We start from the raw sequence: 21,833 nt of genomic DNA, 5'->3' as shown, positions 1-21,833 counted from the left end.
ATGAACATGTTTTGGAGCCGGTGACGTCTGCTCCGGCATCGCCGAGGGAAGAAAACGGGCGGCAGAGCGTGAGTCCGGCCCTGCGGAGCAGAGCTGGCTCCCGGCCGGCTCGGGCATCGTGCCCGCCATGCCTGACCCGGGCCGGCCGGTGGGGCCGCGGTGGGCCGGGGGGCTCCGCTGAGCCCCAGCCATGGGACCGTGGCGGTGGTCGCTGTTCTGGTGCTTCCACGTGGCGCTGGTCCGCGGCCCCGTCCTCGCGGGGGGCCAGAACTCGCAAGAAAGACCCCCGCGGCAGGCAGGATGGTCCCCGGCCCCGTCATCCTCCTGGGCACCCACGCCAGAGCCGGGATCGTCGCGGGACCCCGAGGGCTCGGCGGCGGCGTTGGCTTTCCTGCAGACGGGCGATGCGCAGAGGCTGGCCAGGGCCAACTGCAGCCGGGGTGTCGCGGCGGGGGCAGCCGGTCCCGGCCCCCCCCCGGCGCTACGTTCCGCTTTGCGTGCCGCCCCCGAGGCTCTGGCCCACGCCGCCAACTTCCTCAACATGCTCTTCCAGACCAACGACATCCGCGAAGCCAGCGTGGCCGAGGACGTGGAGTGGTACCAGGCGCTGGTCCGCAGCCTGGCAGAGGGGCACCCGTGGGTGCGCCGGGCGGTCCTCGCCCTCGACGCCCACCCGCTGGCCGCCAAGCCCCGGTTGATGCTGCAGGCGACCAAAGGGAACGGTGAGATCCTGCTGCAGGACGTCTCCTCCACCGCTCCCGGCCTCGGAAACCTCAGCTGGGATAACGAGTGGTTCAACTCCTTCAAGTCCCAGCGGAACCCTCTCCTCCGCAAACGGGTGCTCAGCAATGACCTGCGCAGCATGGAGACCCCCAAGTGGCAGCGGGGCGATAGCTACGTGGGGGAGCCGGGCCACGTGCGGTGGTCCCCCCCGTTCCTCGAGTGCCGGGACGGCAGGTTCCTGCCCGCCTGGGCGGTCACGCTCTCCTCCGCTTTCTACGGGCTCAAGCCAGATCTTAGCCCTGAGTTCAAGTAAGTGGTACCTGGAGGGGTTGGGGGTTTGTGGGGGGGGGGGGTGTAAGAGTGTTTTGGGGGTACCCCGTGGGCATGCTGGGGGGGGGGGGCAGCGGGAAGCATCGCCCTGGGGCGCAGGTAGCGTGGTACAGGGTGCTGGCAGCGTGCCACCCCCCCGCCTGCGTCCCCGTGCACGTGCGCGCGCGCGTGGGTATTTGCACGTCCACAGGCGCGGACCTGACCCCTGTCCCCCCCTCGGTCATCGCCGTGCTGCCCACCTCGGGCTGTCACCCCCAGAACCCCCTACCACAGCTGCGCTGGGGGGGGGGGGGGGGAGCTGCGCTGGGCCCCCTCCTCTGAACTGGGGGGACAACCCTGGGCTGGCGGGTCCCTGCTGCACCCCGGTACCCCTGTGTGAGGAGCCACGGCGGGATGCACTGGGGAGGGAAGGGGACAACTGGTTTTTGTCCCGGAGAGGGGACGTGACCCCATTTCCAAGGGGGAAACCGTGTCCCCCTCTGGGCACCCAGGGAAGAGGGTTGGTCCCGCAGGGCAAGGGACGAGGGACGGCACACAGGGACCATCCCAGCAGCTCCTATCTCCCAACGGGTTGCATTAAAGCCCCTCTTGAGAGGCAGAATTCACACCCAGGAGCTGCTACCCCTGTCCCAGCTCCAACCTCCCCCAGACACGGCTCCAAGGGGGGACATCCCTGACCGGGGCTCCGGGGACGTTGCTGACACCTCGCGTTGCCCAACGAGTCCGTGTACCAGCACCAGCCCCCCCCGCGGCCGTGTCCTCCCCCGTTACCTGTCCCAGAGGCAGTGATGGGACACGGCCACGCCGGGTGCGGGGGGGCACGGGGACGCCCCCCCGGGGCTGACCCCCGTCCCTCTGCACAGGGGCGTCGTGCGGGTGGACATTGAGCTGCGGGACGTGACCATCGACCAGTGCGCCAGCGGGCCGGGCTGGTTCGCGGACACGCACCGCTGCGACCTCAACAGCACCCAGGTATCGGCCACCAGCACCCAGCACCCTGTACGCCATCCCCTCGCCTGGCAGGGCTGGGGGTCCCCCGCACCCAACCGTCCCTGTCCCCCCGGCCGGGCTGTCCCTGCCGCGTGTCCCTCCCTCCGGGCTGAGCTTTATCCTCTCCCAGCCGATCCATCTGCTTCGTTCAGCTGCTCTCGGCACCGCAGCCGAGGGGTTTATTGTGCAAATCTTCCTTCCCCGCTGCCAGCGGCAACGTGTGACCTGGCTGCTCCTTGCCCGGGCACCGTGGGGACGGCCGGGCTCCGGGGGCTGGCAGCCAGTGAGCAAACCACCCCGACCAGTAGCCCCCAGTCCCCTCCAGCGGTGCCCACCCAGGCGAGCCGGTGATGCCCGAGCGTGTTTCGGGGCTCGGCACGACCGGCAGCATTCCTAACCAGGGCAAACCCCGCAGCCCCCCATCTGAGTGCAGATTGGGGTCCCACCCTGAAGACAAAAAGCTGTCCCCAAGTGGGAAAGGCGTCACCAGTTTCTCTTTCCTGCCAGTGACCCACGGGCGATGCCCTCCGGAGGGACGGGCTCTGCTCCCAGGCATCTCTCCAAAAAAACAACAATACCCAGAAAAGCTGCCAGCCCAGCCCATTCGGGGCAGGATCAGTCCGTGGGGGATTAGGGCAGCAGTGCCCTGCCTGCCGCTGCCGTCATGACCGGGCAGGATTAGTGCGCTCTGCTGCATTAGGTGTCCATTTAGGTTTTAGGGAGGGATTTGAGGGCCAAGCTTTGGCTTTTAATTCTTAAATGTTTAACCACTGATTCCTCCTGGGTGTGGGGGAGGACGGCGCAGGGTCAGTTACCCGTGAGCCGGGGGCTGCTGGAGCCCATGGTGCCGGGAGGGATGCGGGACCGCGGGGAGCATACGGGGTGCAGGATGAGCCCTCGCCCTTCTGTGCCTCTCAGCCTGTCTCCTTCAGTGTGTCCCCCAGGAGAGCCGTGGCTTCGTCCTCGGGAGGTACTTGTGCCGGTGCAAGCTGGGCTTTTACGGGGCCGGCGGAGCTGCCAGCGGTGCCCGGGCAGGTGGGTGAAGTTCCCGGTCCCGGGGTCCCCATTTCACCCAGTGACACGTGGCTACAGGAGTGGGGTCCAGGGCCTTGGGAAGCCCAAGCACGTGCCCTGGCAAGAAAAGCACCGCCAAGCCTGGGACACGGTGATTTCACCTGGCTGTCGCTCTGTCCCCAGGGACGGCGGGGGCGGACGGGGGGTCCCGGCTGGCGTGCCGGCCTTGCCGCCAGGGATGCACCACCTGCGAGGACGACATGCCCTGCCTGATCCAGGAGGACCGGGCGCTGCGGGCAGCCATCCTCTCCTGCCAAGCCTGCTGCATGCTGGCCGTCTTCCTCAGCATGCTCGTCTCCTACCACTTCCGACGGAGCAAGGCAAGGCATCCCCTGTCCTGCTCCCTTCCCATCCCCAAACCCCACAGTCTCAGGGGGGGCTCTCAGGGACGGGGGGGGCATGTCACAGCAGCGGGAAGGATGTCACAGCCCGGCATGTTCGGGGGAGATCTCCCTGCCCTGGCTCCATCCCCTCCGGGCACTGGTCGAGGCTCCCGGCTGCATCCTCACACCTCTGTCCCTGCAGAGGATCCGGGCGTCGGGAGTTGTCCTCCTGGAGATGATCCTCTTCGGGTCCCTCCTCCTCTACTTCCCCGTGAGTATCCAGCCAGCCCTGGGGGCTGAAAACCTCTGGGCTGGGGTCTAAGAGTGTTTGCAGCCTGGCCAGCTGCCCCCCGGGCGAGGGCGTCGAGCTGGCCCCAAGCAGGTCACGAGCACAACTCTGCCTAATTGTTAATTTTGCTGGCATGGCCCCCGTCGGCTGCGGTATAAACCTTCTCGGGAAACCAAATCCCTTTTCTCCTGCTGGCTGCGGGAACTAATCCCTGCCCAAATCCCCTCTCCCTCCCGCAAGAGCTGCGGCGGATGCTATAGAGCCAAGAGGGAAGGGCGGCAGCGGGGCTGGCCCAAAAGCGGGCGGTTTCCCAGTCTCCAGTGTTTTGCTGTCCCCCCCGGCAGGCGGGATCCAGCCCCGTGCTGCCCACCGACCCCTCTCCCCCGCTGCCCCAGGTGTTCATCCTGTACTTCAAGCCGAGCATCTTCCGCTGCATCGTCCTGCGCTGGGTGCGCATGCTCGGCTTCGCCATCGTCTACGGCACCATCACCCTCAAGCTGTACAGGTAGCCGGGATGGGGGGGGGGCTGGATGCTTGGGACCCCCAAAGCAGGGACCGGCTGGGGGCTCACCCCTCCACGCCTCGCAGGGTGCTGAAGGTGTTCCTGTCCCGCACGGCCCAGCGGGTGCCCTACGTGTCGAGCCAGCGGGTGCTGAAGATGCTGGGGCTGATCCTGCTCCTGGTGCTGTGGTTCCTGGCAGCCTGGACCGTCGGGATGCTGGAGAACGTCGACAAGAACATCCCGCTGGTGATCCGCACCCAGACCGCCCGCGGGCTCCACTTCTACATCTGCGGCCACGACCGCTGGGACTACATGATGGTGATCGGTGAGACCAGCCCCCACGGTGTCCCGGGGGGTCCCCACAGCCCCAGGACCCCATCCCGTAAACGCAGCGTGTGGGGTTTTCATTTCTTTGTCTGTTTAATCTGCCTGGAGCCTGCGAGCAGGGCTGGGGTGCCTGAGCTGCCTCCCACCCTCTCCTCTGAGCATCCCCAGGACCTTCTCTGGCACAGGGTAAATCCCCCGGTGCAGGCGGCGAGCCCTGGTGGCCTTTAGGCCGGCTGTGCCGGAGGATGCTCTGCGCCGGACCCGCCTCTGATTGCGGCACGGGCAGCCAGGGTGAACGTGCTGGGCTGGATGCGCCCCAAGGCAGGGAGATCCCTGTGGGCAGCAGCACCCACCCCGCAGCTCAGCACCCGTCGCTGCCACCCGGGAAAACACGCCAACACCAGCAGGGTGATGGGGCTGGATGCTCAGCATCACTCTCCCTGCTCTCTCCAACAGCCGAAATGCTGTTTCTGCTCTGGGGCAGCTTCCTGTGCTACGCCACGCGCGCCGTGCCCTCCGCCTTCCACGAGCCCCGCTACATGGGGATCGCGCTCCACAACGAGCTCATGATCTCGGGCACCTTCCACGTGGTCAGGTAGGGTGCGGGGCTGCGAGGGGGCTGGGAACCCAGATTCCCGTCCCCATCGATGCGAAGGAACCAGCAGCAAATCCCTGAAGCCAGCGGATTCCCTGCGTGGGTCCCCGGGCAAGGTGGAGGCTGTGGGGTCCGGAGGTGGGAAGGGGGGGCTGTGGGCTCCTCAGCGGGACCCGGCGCTGCCCTCCTCGCCCCTTCCAGGTTCATCATGGTCCCATCGCTGCACCCCGACTGGACCCTGCTGCTCTTCTTCGCTCACACCCACAGCACCATCACCATGACCCTGGCGCTGGTCTTCATCCCGAAGGTAACGCTCGGCCCAGGGATGCGGGGAAGAAGGGGCTGGGGTTCCCCGGCGTTTCAAGGACCCCTCGACCAACTCACCCCTCACCACCCCCCAGTTCCTGCACGCCGGCTCGCCGCTGCGGGAGGAGATCGCGGCCGAGGTCTACGAGGACGAGCTGGACATGCGGCACTCGGGCTCCTGCTTGAACAGCAGCATCGCATCCGCCTGGAGCGAGCACAGTCTTGACCCCGATGACATTCGGGTGGGTGGCACACTCAGGACCTTCTTTTGACGCTAGCTATGCAGCCCCGCGCAGAGTAAGAGGTGCCTTTTGCAATCTTTCTCTTGATGCAAAGCAGAGGGGAGGGAGAAGGGGGTGCAGGGTGAACCGCCACGGTGTGGGGGGAACCTGCTGCATCTCCTGGGTCGGAGGGACGGGCAGCGCAGGGGCTTGGGGACACGGGGACAGCCTGGCCCTAGGAGCCAAGCCGGGGCTTTGTGGGGTCGTCCCAGCCGCAGCGCCCGTGCAGTCCCATCGTACGTGCTCTCCTCTCTCCCCTCTCTCTGCCGCGTCCCCCCAACCCGCGGCGCGCAGGAGGAGCTGAAGAAGCTTTACTCCCAGCTGGAGGTGCACAAGAGGCGGAAGATGGCAGCCAACAACCCCCACCTCCCCAAGAAGCGCAGCACCCGCCGCAGCTTGGGCCGCTCCGTCGTGCGCCGCGTCGCCGAGCTGCCCGAGGCCGCGGCACGCCGAAGCGGCGGAGGGGAGCGGGTGGGCGCCCCGGCACGCCGCGGTTCCTCGGCCAAGCGGCTCCCCGACGCCGGCGGCGCCAGCCTGCGGCTGCGGGATGACGGTTCCCGGCGCCGTGCCGCAGCCCCGCGCAAGTCCCGCGGCACCGAGGGTCCTGCGCAGGAGCCCTGGGAAAGCTCGCCCATCCCCGGTCCCCCCGGGGAGCCCACGCCGGGGAGGAAGACGATGGCGGAGACCACCTTGGAGCAATCCGACAGCGAGTCCCTCGATGCCGCCCCGCTCGTGTGCAAGTCAGCCAGCGCCCACAACCTGGCGGGGCACGGGCAGCAGCCCCCCTCGCCCCGCGCAGCCCCTTTGCAGAAGTCGCTCAGCGTCGTCGCCGGTGCGCGGGAAGAGGCCCTGCTCGCCGCCAGCCGAGCTGCGCGGCAGGAGTGGTACGCCAGCCGGCGCCTCTCTGCCCTGTCCTCGGAGCACCCCACGGGCCAGGGGGTCCCCAAGAAAGCCGAGAAGCCCCAAATCCCCGGTGCAGCTGATGCCCTCCTGCCAGCCAGCTCCAGCCCCGCCGAGGGATGCCTCCAGAAGGACACGTCCACCCCGGGCGATGGCAAGGTGCAGAAGCATGTTACCTATGCACCCATCAAGAGCATCAGCATCGACAGCTCCCACCTCCCGGGCCGGGTGCGGGTGACGGTGAGGAGGACCCCCCCGCCGCCCCCGGTCCGCTACCAGAGCCTTGGGCAGCACGCCGCACCGGCCGGTGACAGCCCGGAGCCAGCGGAGCTGCCTGCAGATTCCCCGGCACGGGCAGGAGAGCCAGAGAGGACACCAGAGGGATCTGCAGAGGAAAAGCTGGGGTGCGTGTCCCCCCCGGTGGGGAAGGGCAGGCTGCTGACCTCAGCCTCCATCCCGGCACAGGTCTGCCCCTGGGAGCTGGTCCAGGAGGAGATCCTGAGCCAGAAGCAAAAAGCTGCCGAAGCAGCAGACTCGGGGACCCTCGGTGACACAGCGGCCACCCCCTCCAGCCTCAAGCCATCCTCCCAGAAGACCTCCCTCCGGGGCTTGGGACTCGCCATCAAAGCCTTCAATCGCTCCAGGGGGAAAAGCATCCTGAGGGGGAAGAGGGAGGGTGAGGGGAGCCTCAGGAAGAAGGGGCGCGAGTGGGAGGGGGGCAGCAGGAGGGAGAGGCCCGGCCTGGCAGAGATGTCAGTTGTGTCCCTCGGGGGGATTAGCCGAGACCCTGCCGCCAAAAGCCCCGAATGGAGCAGGCAGAGGCCCAGCAGCGAGCCCACCGCCCGCCCGTGGCAGGGGGACGCGGTCCCCTGCCAGCACAACAACAATGCCGGCACCACCTGGGAAGCTGCAGGCTGGGGGGACGGTGGGACAGAAGGACAGTGGGACAGCCCAGCCCCGGGGACAGGCGATGGTGAGAATCTGGCAGAGAAGCCCAGCGCTCTCCAGGGGGATGGGGATGCTGGTGGGGGCCCAGAGCCACCCTCAGGGGGGCACAAAGTCCCACTCGGTGTTGGCCGCCAAGAAGGAGCCGAACATTCCCAGGAAACCCCGGTGGTGGCCAACAGTGGGAAAACACAGATATGTCCCCCGCCAGGGGCCAAGGTTCCCGTGGCAGAGCCAGGAAAGGATGCTCCTGCAGCCATCGTGAGGTTGATCGCACCGAAGGAACGGGGGGCCAGGCCAGCTGAAGGGCTTGAGAGCAGCAGGTCCCTCCATCCCCAGGACCGCACAGAGGTGGAGCAGCCGCATGCAAAACCCATCACGAGCAGCCCCCACCCGTCCACCACCGGTGTGGAGACAGCGGCTGCGGAGAAGTTGAGGGCTGAGGTTTGTTCCCGGGAAGCCCCGGGCATCCCAGCAGGAAGAGGAGCCTTGCTGCGTCAGGAGGCAATTGCTTCCCGGGAGGAGAGAGGGGTCCCACCGGGCGAGGAGAGCCCAGCCAAGGTGCTGGAGAAGGGGAGCAGCCAGCCTGAGCCCCTCAGTGCTGGGGGGAGCTGGGGTACCGAGAGGGTTCCCCCAAGGAGCCGGAGCACAGAAGTGGCCCCGGCTGCAGTGGGGAAAGCCAGGAGAGCTGCGGGCAGGCAGGCAGAGGTCTGTCCTGGGGAAACTCAGGCAGATTCCAGCATTAGAATAGAAATCTGCCCCTGGGAAGAGAGCGGGGGTGAGCACTGGGGGCCGGGCAGAGCCCCGGGGAAGGGCAGCAGTGAGGTGGATGCTGGCCACCCCAGGGAAGAGCTGGGCATAGAGAAACCACTAGCAAAAAGCCCAGAGCTGCTGAAAGTGGCTTTGGAGAAGTCAAGCAGTGTGGAGGGCAAGAGGGCTGAGGTTTGTCCGTGGGAGACCGGGGATGGGGGAAGGACTGTCAGAGCAGAAATCTGCCCCTGGGACGTGGAGGGGGCCCAGCTGGAGAAAGAGAGGCAGGAAGGAGAGAGCATCCGACCAAAATCACTGGGTTTGCTGAGAGCACAGGAGAGCCGGAGCAGCCTGCAAGTGCCCAGCCAGCCCTGGGGCAGCACCAGCAGCGAAGAACCCCCATCGAAACCTGCTCCCAAAAGCTCTGAGCTTTGCTTAGAGGGAACAGCCTTATCCAATGCAGGGAAATTAGATGATGGTAAAATTTCCCAAATGAAGAAAGGGATTTCCCTGCAGAGAGCGGCCCTGAGGGGCACGGGAGAGACAGCTCTGGCTGCAGACAAGGGGAGCAGCCAGCGGGGATCTTCCCAGCCCGGGGAAGGTGCGGAGCAGCCTGGCACAGGGCTCAGAGCAAAACACCCAGCTCTGCCCGAAACATCAGTGAAGCAAGCAGGAACCATTGACAGCAAAAAGGCCAACATTTGTCCATGGGAAGTGGAGGACGAGCCTCTTGCTAAAACAGAAATCTGCCCTTGGGAAGAGCCTGCAGCTCCACTGGGGAAAGAGAGACCGAGTCAGGACACACATGGGACTTCCAAAGGGAAAACCAAACCAGGATCTGGAGGACTTGAAGATATCAAAGCAAAACTGGCAGAGATGGGTGGCCACGGCTCAGAGCACAGGGACACCGGGATCTTTGCAAAGCTCATTAGGAAAAGCCTGGAGAATTCAAAAGCTGATTCCAAGAAATCCCAGAGTGTGGAGAGCATAAAGGAGGAGGTCTGTCCCTGGGAGAGCTTGGGCACAGAGCAGCTCCCAGAAAAAACCCGCGCCGGGAGCCCAGCACTGCCCAAATCACCTTCAAAGAAATCCCAGAGTGTGGGGAGCCTAAAGGCAGAGGTCTGTCCTTGGGAAATTGAATCCAGTGATAAAGCAGAAATCTGCCCCTGGGAGGCGGCTGCTCCACCATTAAGTAAAGAAAAATCAAGACAGGACAAAGATGCTCTGTCCACAGCGAGCAAAAGCCCTTCTACAAGTCCAGGTCTCTTGAAAGAGATTGCAGACAGCACGTCTGGAAAGAAGGAGAAAGCAAGCAGGGACCGTGAGTCCATCTGCCCCTGGGAGAGCCTGGACACAGAGCAGCTCGCAGACAAACCCCGTGCCGGGAGCCCAGCGCTGCCCAAATTGCCTTCAAAGAAATCCCAGAGTGTGGAGAGCCTGAAGGCAGAGGTCTGTCCTTGGGAGGTTCAGGAGCTTGAATCCACTGATAAGGCAGAAATCTGCCCCTGGGAGGCGGCTGCTCCACCAAGTAAAGAAAAATCAAGACAGGACAAAGATGCTCTGTCCACAGCGAGCAAAAGCCCTTCCACAAGTCCAGGTCTCTTGAAAGAGATTGCAGACAGCACATTTGTTAAGGAGAAAGCAAGCAGGGACCGCGAGTCCATCTGCCCCTGGGAGAGCCTGGACACAGAGAAGCTCCCAGAAAAATCCCGCGCTGGGAGCCCAGCGCTGCCCAAATCACCTTCAAAGAAATCCCAGAGCGTGGAGAGCCTGAAGGCAGAGGTCTGTCCTTGGGAGGTTCAGGAGGTTGAAGCCACCGATAAAGCAGAAATCTGCCCCTGGGAGGTGGCTGCACCTCCCTCCGATCAACCAAAGGCAAAGCTGGGTGCTGGGGGGGGTTCAAGGGGGGACAAGCGGATCACGCGCCAGGCAGCGCTTGCCAGCCCGGTGAGATCCCTGGAGAAGGGCAGCAGCGAGCGAGAGGCCGTGTGTCCCTGGGAAAGCTTGGGCACGGAGCAGCTCCCAGAAAAACCCCGCGCCGGGAGCCCAGCACTGCCCAAATCGCCTTCAAAGAAATCCCAGAGCGTGGAGAGCCTGAAGGCAGAGGTCTGTCCTTGGGAAATTGAATCCAATGATAAAGCAGAAATCTGCCCCTGGGAGGCGGCTGCTCCACCATTAAGTAAAGAGAAATCAAGACAGGACAAAGATGCTCTGTCCACAGCGAGCAAAAGCCCTTCTACAAGTCCAGGTCTCTTGAGGGAGACTGTAGACAGCATGTCTGGAAAGAAGGAGAAAAGAAGCAGGGACCGTGAGTCTATCTGTCCCTGGGAGAGCCTGGGCACAGAGCAGCTCCCAGAAAAATCCTGCGCTGGGAGCCCAGCGCTGCCCAAATCACCTTCAAAGAAATCCCAGAGCGTGGAGAGCCTGAAGGCAGAGGTCTGTCCTTGGGAGGTTCAGGAGGTTGAAGCCAGCGATAAAGCAGAAATCTGCCCCTGGGTGGCAGCTGCACCTCCCTCCAATCAACCAAAGGCAAAGCTGGGTGCTGGGGGGGGTTCAAAGGGGGACAAGCGGATCACGCGCCAGGCAGCGCTTGCCAGCCCGGTGAGATCCCTGGAGAAGGGCAGCAGCGAGCGAGAGGCCGTGTGTCCCTGGGAAAGCTTGGGCACGGAGCAGCTCCCAGAAAAAACCCGCGCCGGGAGCCCAGCACTGCCCAAATCGCCTTCAAAGAAATCCCAAAGCGTGGAGAGCCTGAAGGCAGAGGTCTGTCCTTGGGAGGCTCAAGAGGTTGAAGCCACCGATAAAGCAGAAATCTGCCCCTGGGAGGCAGTTGCTCCACCAAGTAAAGAAAAATCAAGACAGGACAAAGATGCTCTGTCCACAGCGAGCAAAAGCCCTTCTACAAGTCCAGGTCTCTTGAAAGAGATTGCAGACAGCACGTCTGGAAAGAAGGAGAAAGCAAGCAGGGACCGTGAGTCCATCTGCCCCTGGGAGAGCCTGGACACAGAGCAGCTCCCAGAAAAATCCCGCGCCGGGAGCCCAGCGCTGCCCAAATCGCCTTCAAAGAAATCCCAGAGCGTGGAGAGCCTGAAGGCAGAGGTCTGTCCTTGGGAAATTGAATCCAATGATAAAGCAGAAATCTGCCCCTGGGAGGCGGCTGCTCCACCATTAAGTAAAGAGAAATCAAGACAGGACAAAGATGCTCTGTCCACAGTGAGGAAAAGCCCTTCTACAAGTCATGGTCTCTTGAGGGAGAGTGTAGACAGCATGTCTGGAAAGAAGGAGAAAGCAAGCAGGGACCGTGAGTCTATCTGTCCCTGGGAGAGCCTGGGCACAGAGCAGCTCCCAGCAAAATCCCGTGCCGGGAGCCCAGCGCTGCCCAAATCGCCTTCAAAGAAATCCCAGAGCGTGGAGAGCCTGAAGGCAGAGGTCTGTCCTTGGGAGGTTCAGGAGGTTGAAGCCACTGATAAAGCAGAAATCTGCCCCTGGGAGGTGGCTGCACCTCCCTCTGATCAACCAAAGGCAAAGCTGGGTGCTGGGGGGGGCTCAAAGGTGGACAAGCGCATCACACGCCAGGCAGCGCTTGCCAGCCCGGTGAGATCCCTGGAGAAGGGCAGCAGCGAGCGAGAGGCCGTGTGTCCCTGGGAGAGCTTGGGCACGGAGCAGCCCCCAGAAAAAACTCATACTGGGAGCCCAGCACTGCCCAAATCGCCTTCAAAGAAATCCCAGAGCGTGGAGAGCCTGAAGGCAGAGGTCTGTCCTTGGGAGGCTCAGGAGCTTGAAGCCACCGATAAAGCAGAAATCTGCCCCTGGGAGGTGGCTGCTCCACCATTAAGTAAAGAGAAATCAAGACCGGACAAAGATGCTCTGTCCACAGTGAGCAAAAGCTCTTCCACAAGTCATGGTCTCTTGAAAGAGATTGTAGACAGCACGTCTGGAAAGGAGAAAGCAAGCAGAGACCATGAGTCCATCTGTCCCTGGGAGACCCTGGACACAGAGGGCTCTTCCACGAGGTATAACACAAGGAGCACAGAGCTGCTGAAAGCGACTGCCAAGAAAGTGATGACCATGGGGAGCACAAAGGTCAAGATGTGTCCCTGGGAGAGTCTGGGCATGAAGCAGCCCCCAGAAAAAACCCACACTGGGACCTCAGCGCTGCCCAAATCACCTTCAAAGAAATCCCAGAGTGTGGAGAGCCTGAAGGCAGAGGTCTGTCCTTGGGAGGTTCAGGAGGTTGAAGCCACCGATAAAGCAGAAATCTGCCCCTGGGAGGCAGTTGCTCCACCAAGTAAAGAAAAATCAAGACAGGACAAAGATGCTCTGTCCACAGCGAGCAAAAGCCCTTCTACAAGTCCAGGTCTCTTGAAAGAGATTGCAGACAGCACATCTGGAAAGAAGGAGAAAGCAAGCAGGGACCGTGAGTCCATCTGCCCCTGGGAGAGCCTGGACACAGAGCAGCTCGCAGACAAATCCCGTGCCAGGAGCCCAGCGCTGCCCAAATCGCCTTCAAAGAAATCCCAGAGCGTGGAGAGCCTGAAGGCAGAGGTCTGTCCTTGGGAGGTTCAGGAGGTTGAAGCCACCGATAAAGCAGAAATCTGCCCCTGGGAGGCGGCTGCACCTCCCTCCGATCAACCAAAGGCAAAGCTGGGTGCTGGGGGGGGCTCAAAGGTGGACAAGCGCATCACACGCCAGGCAGCGCTTGCCAGCCCGGTGAGATCCCTGGAGAAGGGCAGCAGCGAGCGAGAGGCCGTGTGTCCCTGGGAGAGCTTGGGCACGGAGCAGCCCCCAGTAAAATCCCGCGCCGGGAGCCCAGCACTGCCCAAATCACCTTCAAAGAAATCCCAGAGTGTGGAGAGCCTGAAGGCAGAGGTCTGTCCTTGGGAGGTTCAAGAGGTTGAATCCATTGATAAAGCAGAAATCTGCCCCTGGGAGGTGGCTGCACCTCTGCTGGAAAAAGGAGCAGCCCCGGGTACGGCAAACCTCCCACTGAAAAAAGCAGGTGCCTCCAAACCACCAGAGAAGGGGAGCAGTGAGTGCGAGGCCATCTGCCCCTGGGAGAGCCTGGGCACAGAGGAGCTCTCCCTAAAAACCACTACAGGGAAAGAGCCATCCAAGAAGTCCGACAGCACAGAGAGCAGGAAATCTGATATTTGTCCCTGGGAAGCGGTAGAGCTCACCGGCTCAGAGAAGGGAAGCTTCAAACCCAGTGTGCACCCACAGGGAGCTGACAGAGCATCCCCCATTGGGATGGGAAAGTCAAAGCTGGTGGCAGGAGCCAGCGCTGTGTCTGCAACAGTCCTGCTGAAAAAATCCAAGGGCAGATCTGACGGCAAGGCTGAGCACAAGCCCCTGTGCCGCATCCTGCCAGGCATCCAGCCCCCACGGAGCCCCAAGGGAGAGCCACTGCCTCAGGGAGCGAGCACGGCTCCCGTGGCGGGCAGCAGCCCCAGCCCAGGCGCTAGTGTAGCTGAAGTTTGTCCCTGGGAAACAGAAGAGGCTCTGCCAGCATCTGACAAGACCAACACAGACACGAGGAACCTCTGAGGTGTGTCCATGGGAGGTGGAAAGCATGGATCCCACCCCGACCCTCCATGGGCAGGGCAGAGCTGTGTTGAGGCCCCAAGATGGAGACAGGGGTGTGAGTGAAACCAAAACCGATGTCTGCCCATGGGACCACGAGTAGCTCCCTCCGTCCGGCCACCAGCCAGGTGCAGACACAGCTTTCATGAACAGAAAGTCTCAAGCTGAAAGCTGCTGCCTACCTGCACAGCCTGGACAGGGACAGAAGTGTCCACCAAAGCCAACGGCATGGCCACACTCCCAGCAGGCTCCAGTGGTGGCCATCAACCAGCCAGGCTTGGGGACCAACGCAGCAAGGGGACAATTAACATCTCCTGCCTTCATCAAAGCACTCAAGCCAGGCAGTAGCCAGCAAACGCCACCCGTCATTTACCCACAGGTACTTGGGTCCAAGCAGAGCACGCAAATACATTAAAAGACCCGTGGTGCCAGCCTCGTTCGCTTCCACGGACACAGCAGACACAAAGCTGCAGCTTGCTAGCTACAGACGCTCACCCACAAGCTCTCCAGTTGAATGTCCTCCTACCACGCTGGGAGGTTTGTGCCTCCAGCACATCAAGGAACGGCTTGCCTGGCACCCTGAAATATGCAGTCCTGCAGCCTCAGCAAGCTGGACACTGAAACAAGGGGAGAGTCAAACTAAGGGCAGCAACAATGCAATTGGGAGGAAAACAGCTTTCCAGAGTTCCTGCAGCGCAGTTGATCTCCCCCAGCGCTGCTGTCACCTCCACTTTAAGCCAGGCTGGTTTCTGTAAGCACGGCTAGGACCAGGCAGGTTCCAAAGCCTGGGATAAAGAGCCGTTGCTCCCAGCCAGCCCCACGACACATTTTGCTTCCTTGATACAAAGTCATTTATTTTTAAATGTCCTCTGAAGTCACTGAGCCAGCTATAGGACTTCCACATACGCAAAGCAAACCCTTCTGCTCCGTTTCAGTCCAGCGATGCCAGCCCAGTGCTTGAACACTGCGCTTTGGCGATGCCCACCACCATCTCTGTTCCATCAACCGACCTGGGTGGGATAAACCAACCTTCAGGCCACTCCACTGCTCTGCTTTTAGAAACCTCCGCATCCACAAAGGCTGAGATAGGTACTCCTGCTACTAACCTCCTCACTGACTAACTTCACGGCACTGCTACACTTCTAACTCTTGCAGCAACTCAGCTGTAAAAGTGTTTGTCTTAACTAACAATGCCACTAACTTTTCAAAGCACTTTGTTGTTATTTGTTTCTTCTTCACTCGTACCGTGTGTGCATGTGTGTCTGTTCAGCACGTGTGCAAACATGCCCAGGGCTCACCTTCCCATCACAGGAGAGGTTTTTCCAACACTTCCACTGGCACTAGCAAACCTCCACTTTTACAGCCCATCTGTAGAAGCACTGGATGCCTTTTGTCATCCCACGTGTCAACCTCCCCCTGTATTTGCAAGACCTGTTCCTTTGGGGCAGAGATGCAAACAGACTCCTGTATGACAGAGAAGATGCTGAGACCGCAGAGGCACTACGATCTCCAGAGCATCGGACAGGGGTCCTGGTTTGCCATTACTCCAGCCCACCCACTTGCAAATGCACAAGGGAAGGGAAGCGGCCATAAGCATGGGGAGAAGCCTCAGGGTCAGGAAGGCAGCAGCTGGGAAACAACAAAGCCTCCAGTCTCCCCTGGTTGGTCCCTGTGCTCCACTTAGATGGCAGCAAATAAAAACAGCGACAGCAGAAGTAAAGGTTTTGGTTCTCCCTCTGATCTCCACGCAAGGCTGGGGCTCAGGGCTCGTCCTGCCGTTACTTTGTGGTTTACTTCCACTCTCCTCAAAAAGTGGCGTTGCTGTAGTGTGCTGTCAGTGGTCTTCGGGGCTGAATGTCAAACAATCATCCAGTTGTGTAAGTAAGTGTACATACAGAAAATAAAAAGTATTATCTACAGAGTGCACACTTAGCAGCTGATTTATGGGGTGTGGGCAAGACACTAAATATGTTCAAGGAAGAGGTACAACAGAAAGCAGTGAGGCTGTGAAGGAAGCCCAGGAACAGAAATAGTTCAGCTGCAGAGGTTTCAATATTGGCAAAGGAGATGGGAAGCCACACACTGCTAGACTGGAAGGAAAGGCCATTCTCCCAGAAAAGCAGCCATGCCACCAGAAAACACCCTTTTCGTTCAGAGCCAGAGCTGAAGAACCTTGTCCATAGGTCTTGGTTGAGGAGTCACATCCATACCTGCTTGTAAGCTGCCTCAGTCACACCAGACACAAACCAGGCAGCTCTCACTAATTTATTTTAGCTCCTAGCCCAGCTCGCATATGCTGGAGCACTGAATCTCTCTTCAGCTCATGAATGAAGCGTAGGCAGAAGGCTCAATATAGTAGGTTCTTTTAGGAAAGGCAGACAGATTGTGACACCCCTCTGATTTCCAAAAAGATGAAAGGGATTCCATCGCTGGCTCCTCTCCTAACAGAGCATAAAGATGATATTCTGCCCTTTCAAAAGAACATCATTCACAAGAAACACTGAACAACTCTGCAAGCATAAGGAGCCATAACTCTTACAGCACACTCTGTAAAATCTCTTTCAAGGAAGGAAAAAACCCCACACTTGACTCTTGCAAGCTCTGGAAAATGGCAAGACAAGGTTGAAAAAGAAAATGCTTTGTTATTTGATGACCAGTGAGTATTTTGCTCTGTGACTAGAAGTAAATGGAACTTATCTGAGCAAAACAGAGCAAGAACAGATTAGCAGACTCACTGGCTTACTCCCAGCCATGGAAAAAGGCAATCTCTGTGTATGTGTTTTCCCGACCCACACAGCCTGCAAAACCAGGGGACCTGATGCGAATGTCATCATGTCCACAGGATGGTGCCAGCCACTCACTTACAACATCCTATCGCTGAATCCATGAGCGTCTGTAACAAATGCACCAAAACCCATCAGCTATGAGAAATGCTGCCTTTCCACAAGGCATTGGTTGACACGAACGCTGACCTTAGGAGTTAAAAATTTTATTAAATTATCACTGCTGTGCTGCAGCCCCTTTGGGAAGCTTGGCCACTAACAAACACCCATTCAGCAGGAGTCCAACTGCAGTACCCACCCAGAAGAATTTTATTTAAAGCATGCTAGCTGCTCGTCCCTGTCTTCTGTTAAAAAAAAAGAAGCCTGGGAATCAGTTCAGAGAGGGAAGGAGGATGGGAAAAGAAAGTGCCAACACCTAGTGCTGCAAGTTTTAATGAAAGCCCACCAGGTCTATAACACTTCCCATGGAAGTAGCAAATACCCCATGTCTGGACAGACTCCTGCTGCCAAGGACTCTCACAACACAAGTTCAGGACGGAGATTAGCCTAGAGGGCGGTCCTGAAGAGAACAGGCTTCTCGTCATCACAGAAACACAGAGAGGGTTAAGCTGCAGCACACTAAGTCTGCTTGGACAGAGTAAAGCTCTTCTCAGAGCTCATCTGAATCCCTGTCCCAGGCCCCTCTTGCTCCTTTAAAGACAACTTCTTAGTGACTGGAGTCCATTTCTGAAGCCGCTTTGTTTGTTGACTGCTCACTGGAAAGGCACAGTCATATCCAATCCACTACCTCCACAGACATTCTCCACTTCTTCCCTTCAGGGTTGTTTGCACTGCTGCCTCTATAGAGGCTCTGGAACTTCCTACTTTGTTTCTTCATACTCTTGTGAGGGATCCAAGGTTGGGCCAGGAATCATCACCGTCTGAAAAAGCAAGGAACAAAATCAGCACGACGCAGAGCTGCTCTGAACTACTGTAACAGGAATTCTTCCTGTTACAGAGCGTGAGAAAGGGTGAGCAGGGAGTTCTGGCACCGCAAAGGCCTCACACAGGAAGGTGACCAGATGGCAGCAGCATGGGGGAGGACACAGAGGGGGAATGGGATGACATGCCTTGTACTACACTATAGTTCTCACTTCCTTCGTCTCTAGGACCTGTTTTTAGTAACACAGGAAGACAGAGCACCTGCATCACTTTGCCAGGCTATGTACAGGGAGCAGTAACCCCCTAAATTATCACATACATGTCAAATGCCCTCAGCCTCCTATTACAGGCTGATAATGCTACATTAATAAATAGGTCTGCTTGCAGATTAATCCACCATTTTCCTGTTACAGGAAGCTCAGCTTTGGTTTTGTCCAGAACTAACTAGGGATCTATGCTTCATGGGCACAGACCGCCATGCTGGTGCCTTTTCCTGGTGGCATTACCTTAACAATGGGGTCCTTTGGTGGAGCCCACTCTGGAACAATCTTGCCATGCATCCTCCATGTGCCATATGGGTTGACCAAGTACCTCTCAAACACGACATACTCCAAAACATCCTTGGGTACCTGCTCCCCACCATACATCAGCCGCCCAAAGCGGTCATAGATTGCCAGAGTCTGTAAAAAGAGCCAAGAAATGTATCTTGGACTGGAAGCAGGTTGGAGTCAGTTGGGAAACAAAAGGGGCACGAGGGGATGTACCTGCCGTGTGTGCATCCGCACTGTCACCTGGCCATACAGGTTGCCTCGATTCACAATGCTGTCGCATCGGACATGAACCACTCTTGGAGGCTCCAGCGACTCCACAAAACTCCACCGGATGGTCTTGTACCTGTTCCCACGGACCATTTCCTATAAAGAAAAAAAGTAAACAGCAACTTAATTAGGATGTGAATTGAATGACAAGCAAACTACTATATACAATGAAGCATTGATTCATTAGCTATTACTTAGACTTGTGCTTTCCCTCCCAGCTCTGTCTTTACTGTATCCAGAAAAAAATGAGAAAGACAATCAGGTTTAGAGAGCCTTAAAGACCATGGAAGAGACCAAGAACACGCTACATGCTGATAAACACTTACCGGGTAGCACCGCTCTGTCACCAGGGAGTGAAGTTTCTGCTTGTTAAAACTGCAAGCGAAACACACCTGGTTACTTGAATACACATATTGTAAAGAGGCTTACTCACAAATTCCTGCTTCCCCAGAATACACACAATCTACTGGCAAAAAAGAAAAAGCAAAATACTCAGCTGTGATCGCAGCATGAAATCAGAACGTGAACGCAAGCTGGTTGTCAAAACTTCAGGGAAAGACACAAAAACATCCTTCGGAAGCCAGTTATGACCCAAATGTTTTATTGATGTTTGGAATTGTAACCAAGAATGATGCAGTTTTGAAATCTGTTCTATTACTGGAAAGCAGAGCACGCCAATGGAGTATCATTTCATAGCCAAACAACTTCCTGCAGTGTGACTCTGACAGCACCAACCACCCACTCATCTGCTGATAACACCAGTGGTGCAACAGCTCATCTCCCTTGCAGGTCAGATCAAGATGAATTTTCTGCAACCTGCTCTTCATTATCAAAAGCAAGAGGGTACTGACCAAATCTCCAGCAGTCTACTCTTCACAGAGACCAGGGGCAGAAAAAGATAAAGACCTTGTTGCAGAGGAGGTACAAGGATTAGAAAGACAAGGAAGAAAAACAGACCACATAAGCAAAGAGAAGCAGGTCCTACACAACTGCATGAGTCAGAGAAGGGGTCTTACTTTGACAGGCAATTGTGAGCTTCAATAAATATCTCCTGCGCCTTCTCTGGGAAGGTTTTAGTGCTGAAATCTGGATCATGATCTTTTACCTTCCGCAGACTGAAAAGACAAAAAGAGCTCTACAGTAAGTAAAGAACAACTTGGAACCATCTTGCATGTTTCAGATGATGACAGTGATCTCATCTGGTTCAAGCCCAGCTTTTACCAGAGAGCAACTGAGAACTGGAGACTCCCCACTGAGACATAACCTCTAGGTGCTTGTAAAACAGACAACAGCGCTGCAAACCCAAAGAATCCTCAAGAAAATGAGTGCACACTGTATCCATTCACACCAGGATGTGCCTTGCATTCATTCTCACACCAGGGACTCCTGATTAAGTGGTACAACAGCAACAGTGGAAGAAGTGGAAGAAGTGGGTAGAAAACAAAACATGCCATCTCACCACTGCAAGAGAGAGCTGAGCAAAACTTCTGCACCACAGACTAATTAAAAAGGAGGTACGTACGCTAGCTGGGAGGCAGCGGTCTGCCTCAGCTTCTCCACCTTTTGCTTCAGTCCATCTTTGGATAGGGAAGTCAAGCGGGCATCGCCCTCAGGAGGGACATAAGGGTCTATAATATCAGCTGCAGGAGAGAGGAGAAAGGTTGGGGGAGGCTCAAAAACAGCACAATGAAAGAAACAAAGAGGCAGCACCTTAGCTGCCGGGGGCTGGAGTAGTAGGATTCCTCACTGAAAACGTTTGTAAGATGAAATATGAGCAGCCAAAGAATTGCTAGTCTAACACAGCTTGTCAGCAGTGACAGGTGCCTGCTATCTGCTCTCCTCATCCATACGGCCCAGGCTAGGAGAAGAAGACATGTTCAGCAGCAGGGAACGTGACCTCCCTTGCTATTCCCTGTCCCTAGGTACGAAGGGGACAACAGCCTGACACACTTCAAAGGTAAAGCAGGGCAGCTGCTACGCCTCACCAACAAGCAGAGTGCATAGTTCAGTCTATTGCAGACAGCATGGCCACACCGCTTAGGCTAAGTGCTCCATGCTGCTACTTTGCATTAGTTTTGCCCTTGAGAAGAGACCAAAGCAAGCTTTCTACCACCTGTGCAGGCCAAGTAGAAAGTCCGTTCTATACGTTCCTCAGGAAGTACTATCCCCGAAGATCTGAGTCTCTTCTCCTTCTCTTCAGGGGACAGTTCCCTGGCCCATTCAGGGACATAAAACCTCTTCTTCTTCGTTCTCACTGGGACAACAAGACAGGCCGGAGCCGCTCCAGCAGGACGGAGCACGGACTCCGCAGCCTGAGGAAGAGAAATAACAAAGCCACGGACTTAGCCCAACGGCCAAGAAACACCACCAACATCTTGATTTATTTCCCTCCACATCTCCCAAACGCAGAGCAGCTGTACACCTAACGCCACTACTGGTAGCCCTCCCTGTGCCAGGCCCCTCCCCATATTCCCTCGTCCCCGACTCCCCACATCCCTTATCCCGTAGCTCCTCAGCCCGTTCCCCTCCGTCCCTCCTAACCCCGCTCCCGGGCCCCACCTGCCACCACACCCGCAGGCCCAGCCTGCCCAAGCCCGTCTTCATGGCGGCCGCCATCTTCCCCACCGCGCAGCCCGCCGGGACGTGGGAGGGGCCGAAGCGGGGAGGGGCGGGGCCGAAGCGTGCCGCGCGCGGAGGGGGCGGGGCCGGCGGGAGCCCGCGCCGCGGCGGCGAGTGGAAAATTCCATCGGCTGCGGAGCGGGGGCCGGGGGGAGGCTCCGCCCACCAGCGCGCGGCGGCGCGGGCAGCGCGCGGCGGGGCGACCCCGGTGGCTGGTGCAGTGCGGGGAGCGGGGGGGGGGGTCCGGTGTCCTGCAGCGGGCTCCAGGACCCCCCCCGCGCAGCGAGAAAGGGGGTGCTGAGTCCCCCCCAAGTGCCATATGCGACAGGCGAGGGACCCCCCCGCACCGCCCCATGCAGGGGGTGCTGGGGGGGTCGCACCCATTTGTGTGTGTCCCCCCCTAGAGCTGCAGACCCCCCCCTCCGGTGTCCCCGGGGACCTGCGCAGCCCCCCCGGTAGCTCAGCTCGGCACCGGGCGCAGCAGCAGTCGGTGCGCGATGGTTTTGGTGTTGCAGCAACGCGCAGGGGCTGCCGGTGGGGAGGGGGCTCGGGGACGAGGGTCCCACCCGAATGTCCCACGGGACAGCCTGGCACAACGGGATGCAGCAGCTCCGGGGGTGGAGCACCGATGTCCTCAAACAAACCACACTTAGCCCAAATCCTGTTCCCTTGAAATTCCAGCTCCCGGAGCCCCAGGGACACCCTGCGGGGGGATGCTCAGCATCCACCCACGGCTGCAGGGTGAGGCCTTGCTCCGTCTCGCAGACCCAAAGGCAAACA

General features: G+C 58.9%; 2 protein-coding genes across 2 annotated transcripts; one reads left to right on the top strand and one right to left on the bottom strand.

The window, feature by feature from the left end:
• Nucleotides 1–190: 190 nt before the first annotated feature.
• Nucleotides 191–16,759, top strand: GPR179 (G protein-coupled receptor 179). Its single transcript, XM_075036966.1, is given in 16 exon segments — nt 191–1,032; nt 1,917–2,025; nt 2,976–3,078; nt 3,241–3,437; nt 3,643–3,711; nt 4,125–4,234; nt 4,318–4,556; nt 5,015–5,153; nt 5,355–5,460; nt 5,555–5,701; nt 6,035–7,951; nt 8,513–8,599; nt 8,927–10,132; nt 11,657–12,280; nt 13,058–13,866; nt 13,868–16,759. Coding segments are annotated over 16 exon segments (6,852 nt in total). The 3' UTR covers nt 14,016–16,759.
• Nucleotides 16,760–16,885: 126 nt separating this feature from the next.
• On the bottom strand, nt 16,886–21,076 carry MRPL45 (mitochondrial ribosomal protein L45). Its single transcript, XM_075036441.1, has 8 exons — nt 20,994–21,076; nt 20,548–20,746; nt 19,957–20,074; nt 19,451–19,549; nt 18,761–18,809; nt 18,381–18,530; nt 18,123–18,296; nt 16,886–17,615 (listed from the first exon to the last, which is right to left on the bottom strand). Exons 1-8 carry the CDS (start codon nt 21,048–21,050, stop codon nt 17,556–17,558), a joined length of 906 nt encoding a protein of 301 aa, XP_074892542.1. The 5' UTR covers nt 21,051–21,076; the 3' UTR covers nt 16,886–17,555.
• Nucleotides 21,077–21,833: the final 757 nt, after the last annotated feature.

Source organism: Buteo buteo, chromosome 9 (assembly GCF_964188355.1).
Source record: "Buteo buteo chromosome 9, bButBut1.hap1.1, whole genome shotgun sequence".
In the NCBI taxonomy this organism is placed as follows: domain Eukaryota; kingdom Metazoa; phylum Chordata; class Aves; order Accipitriformes; family Accipitridae; genus Buteo; species Buteo buteo.
This window is presented reverse-complemented; position numbering and strand designations above follow the sequence as displayed.

Coding starts and splice junctions, on each gene's coding strand:
- MRPL45 (XM_075036441.1), bottom strand. CDS start 21,050: ATGGCGGCCGCCATGAAGACGGGCTTGGGCAGGCTGGGCCTGCGGGTG. Junction 19,550..19,956: donor ACCGCTGCCTCCCAGCTAGC/GTACGTACCTCC, acceptor TTGTCTTTTCAG/TCTGCGGAAGGTAAAAGATC. Junction 18,531..18,760: donor TGACAGAGCGGTGCTACCCG/GTAAGTGTTTAT, acceptor TTTTCTTTATAG/GAAATGGTCCGTGGGAACAG.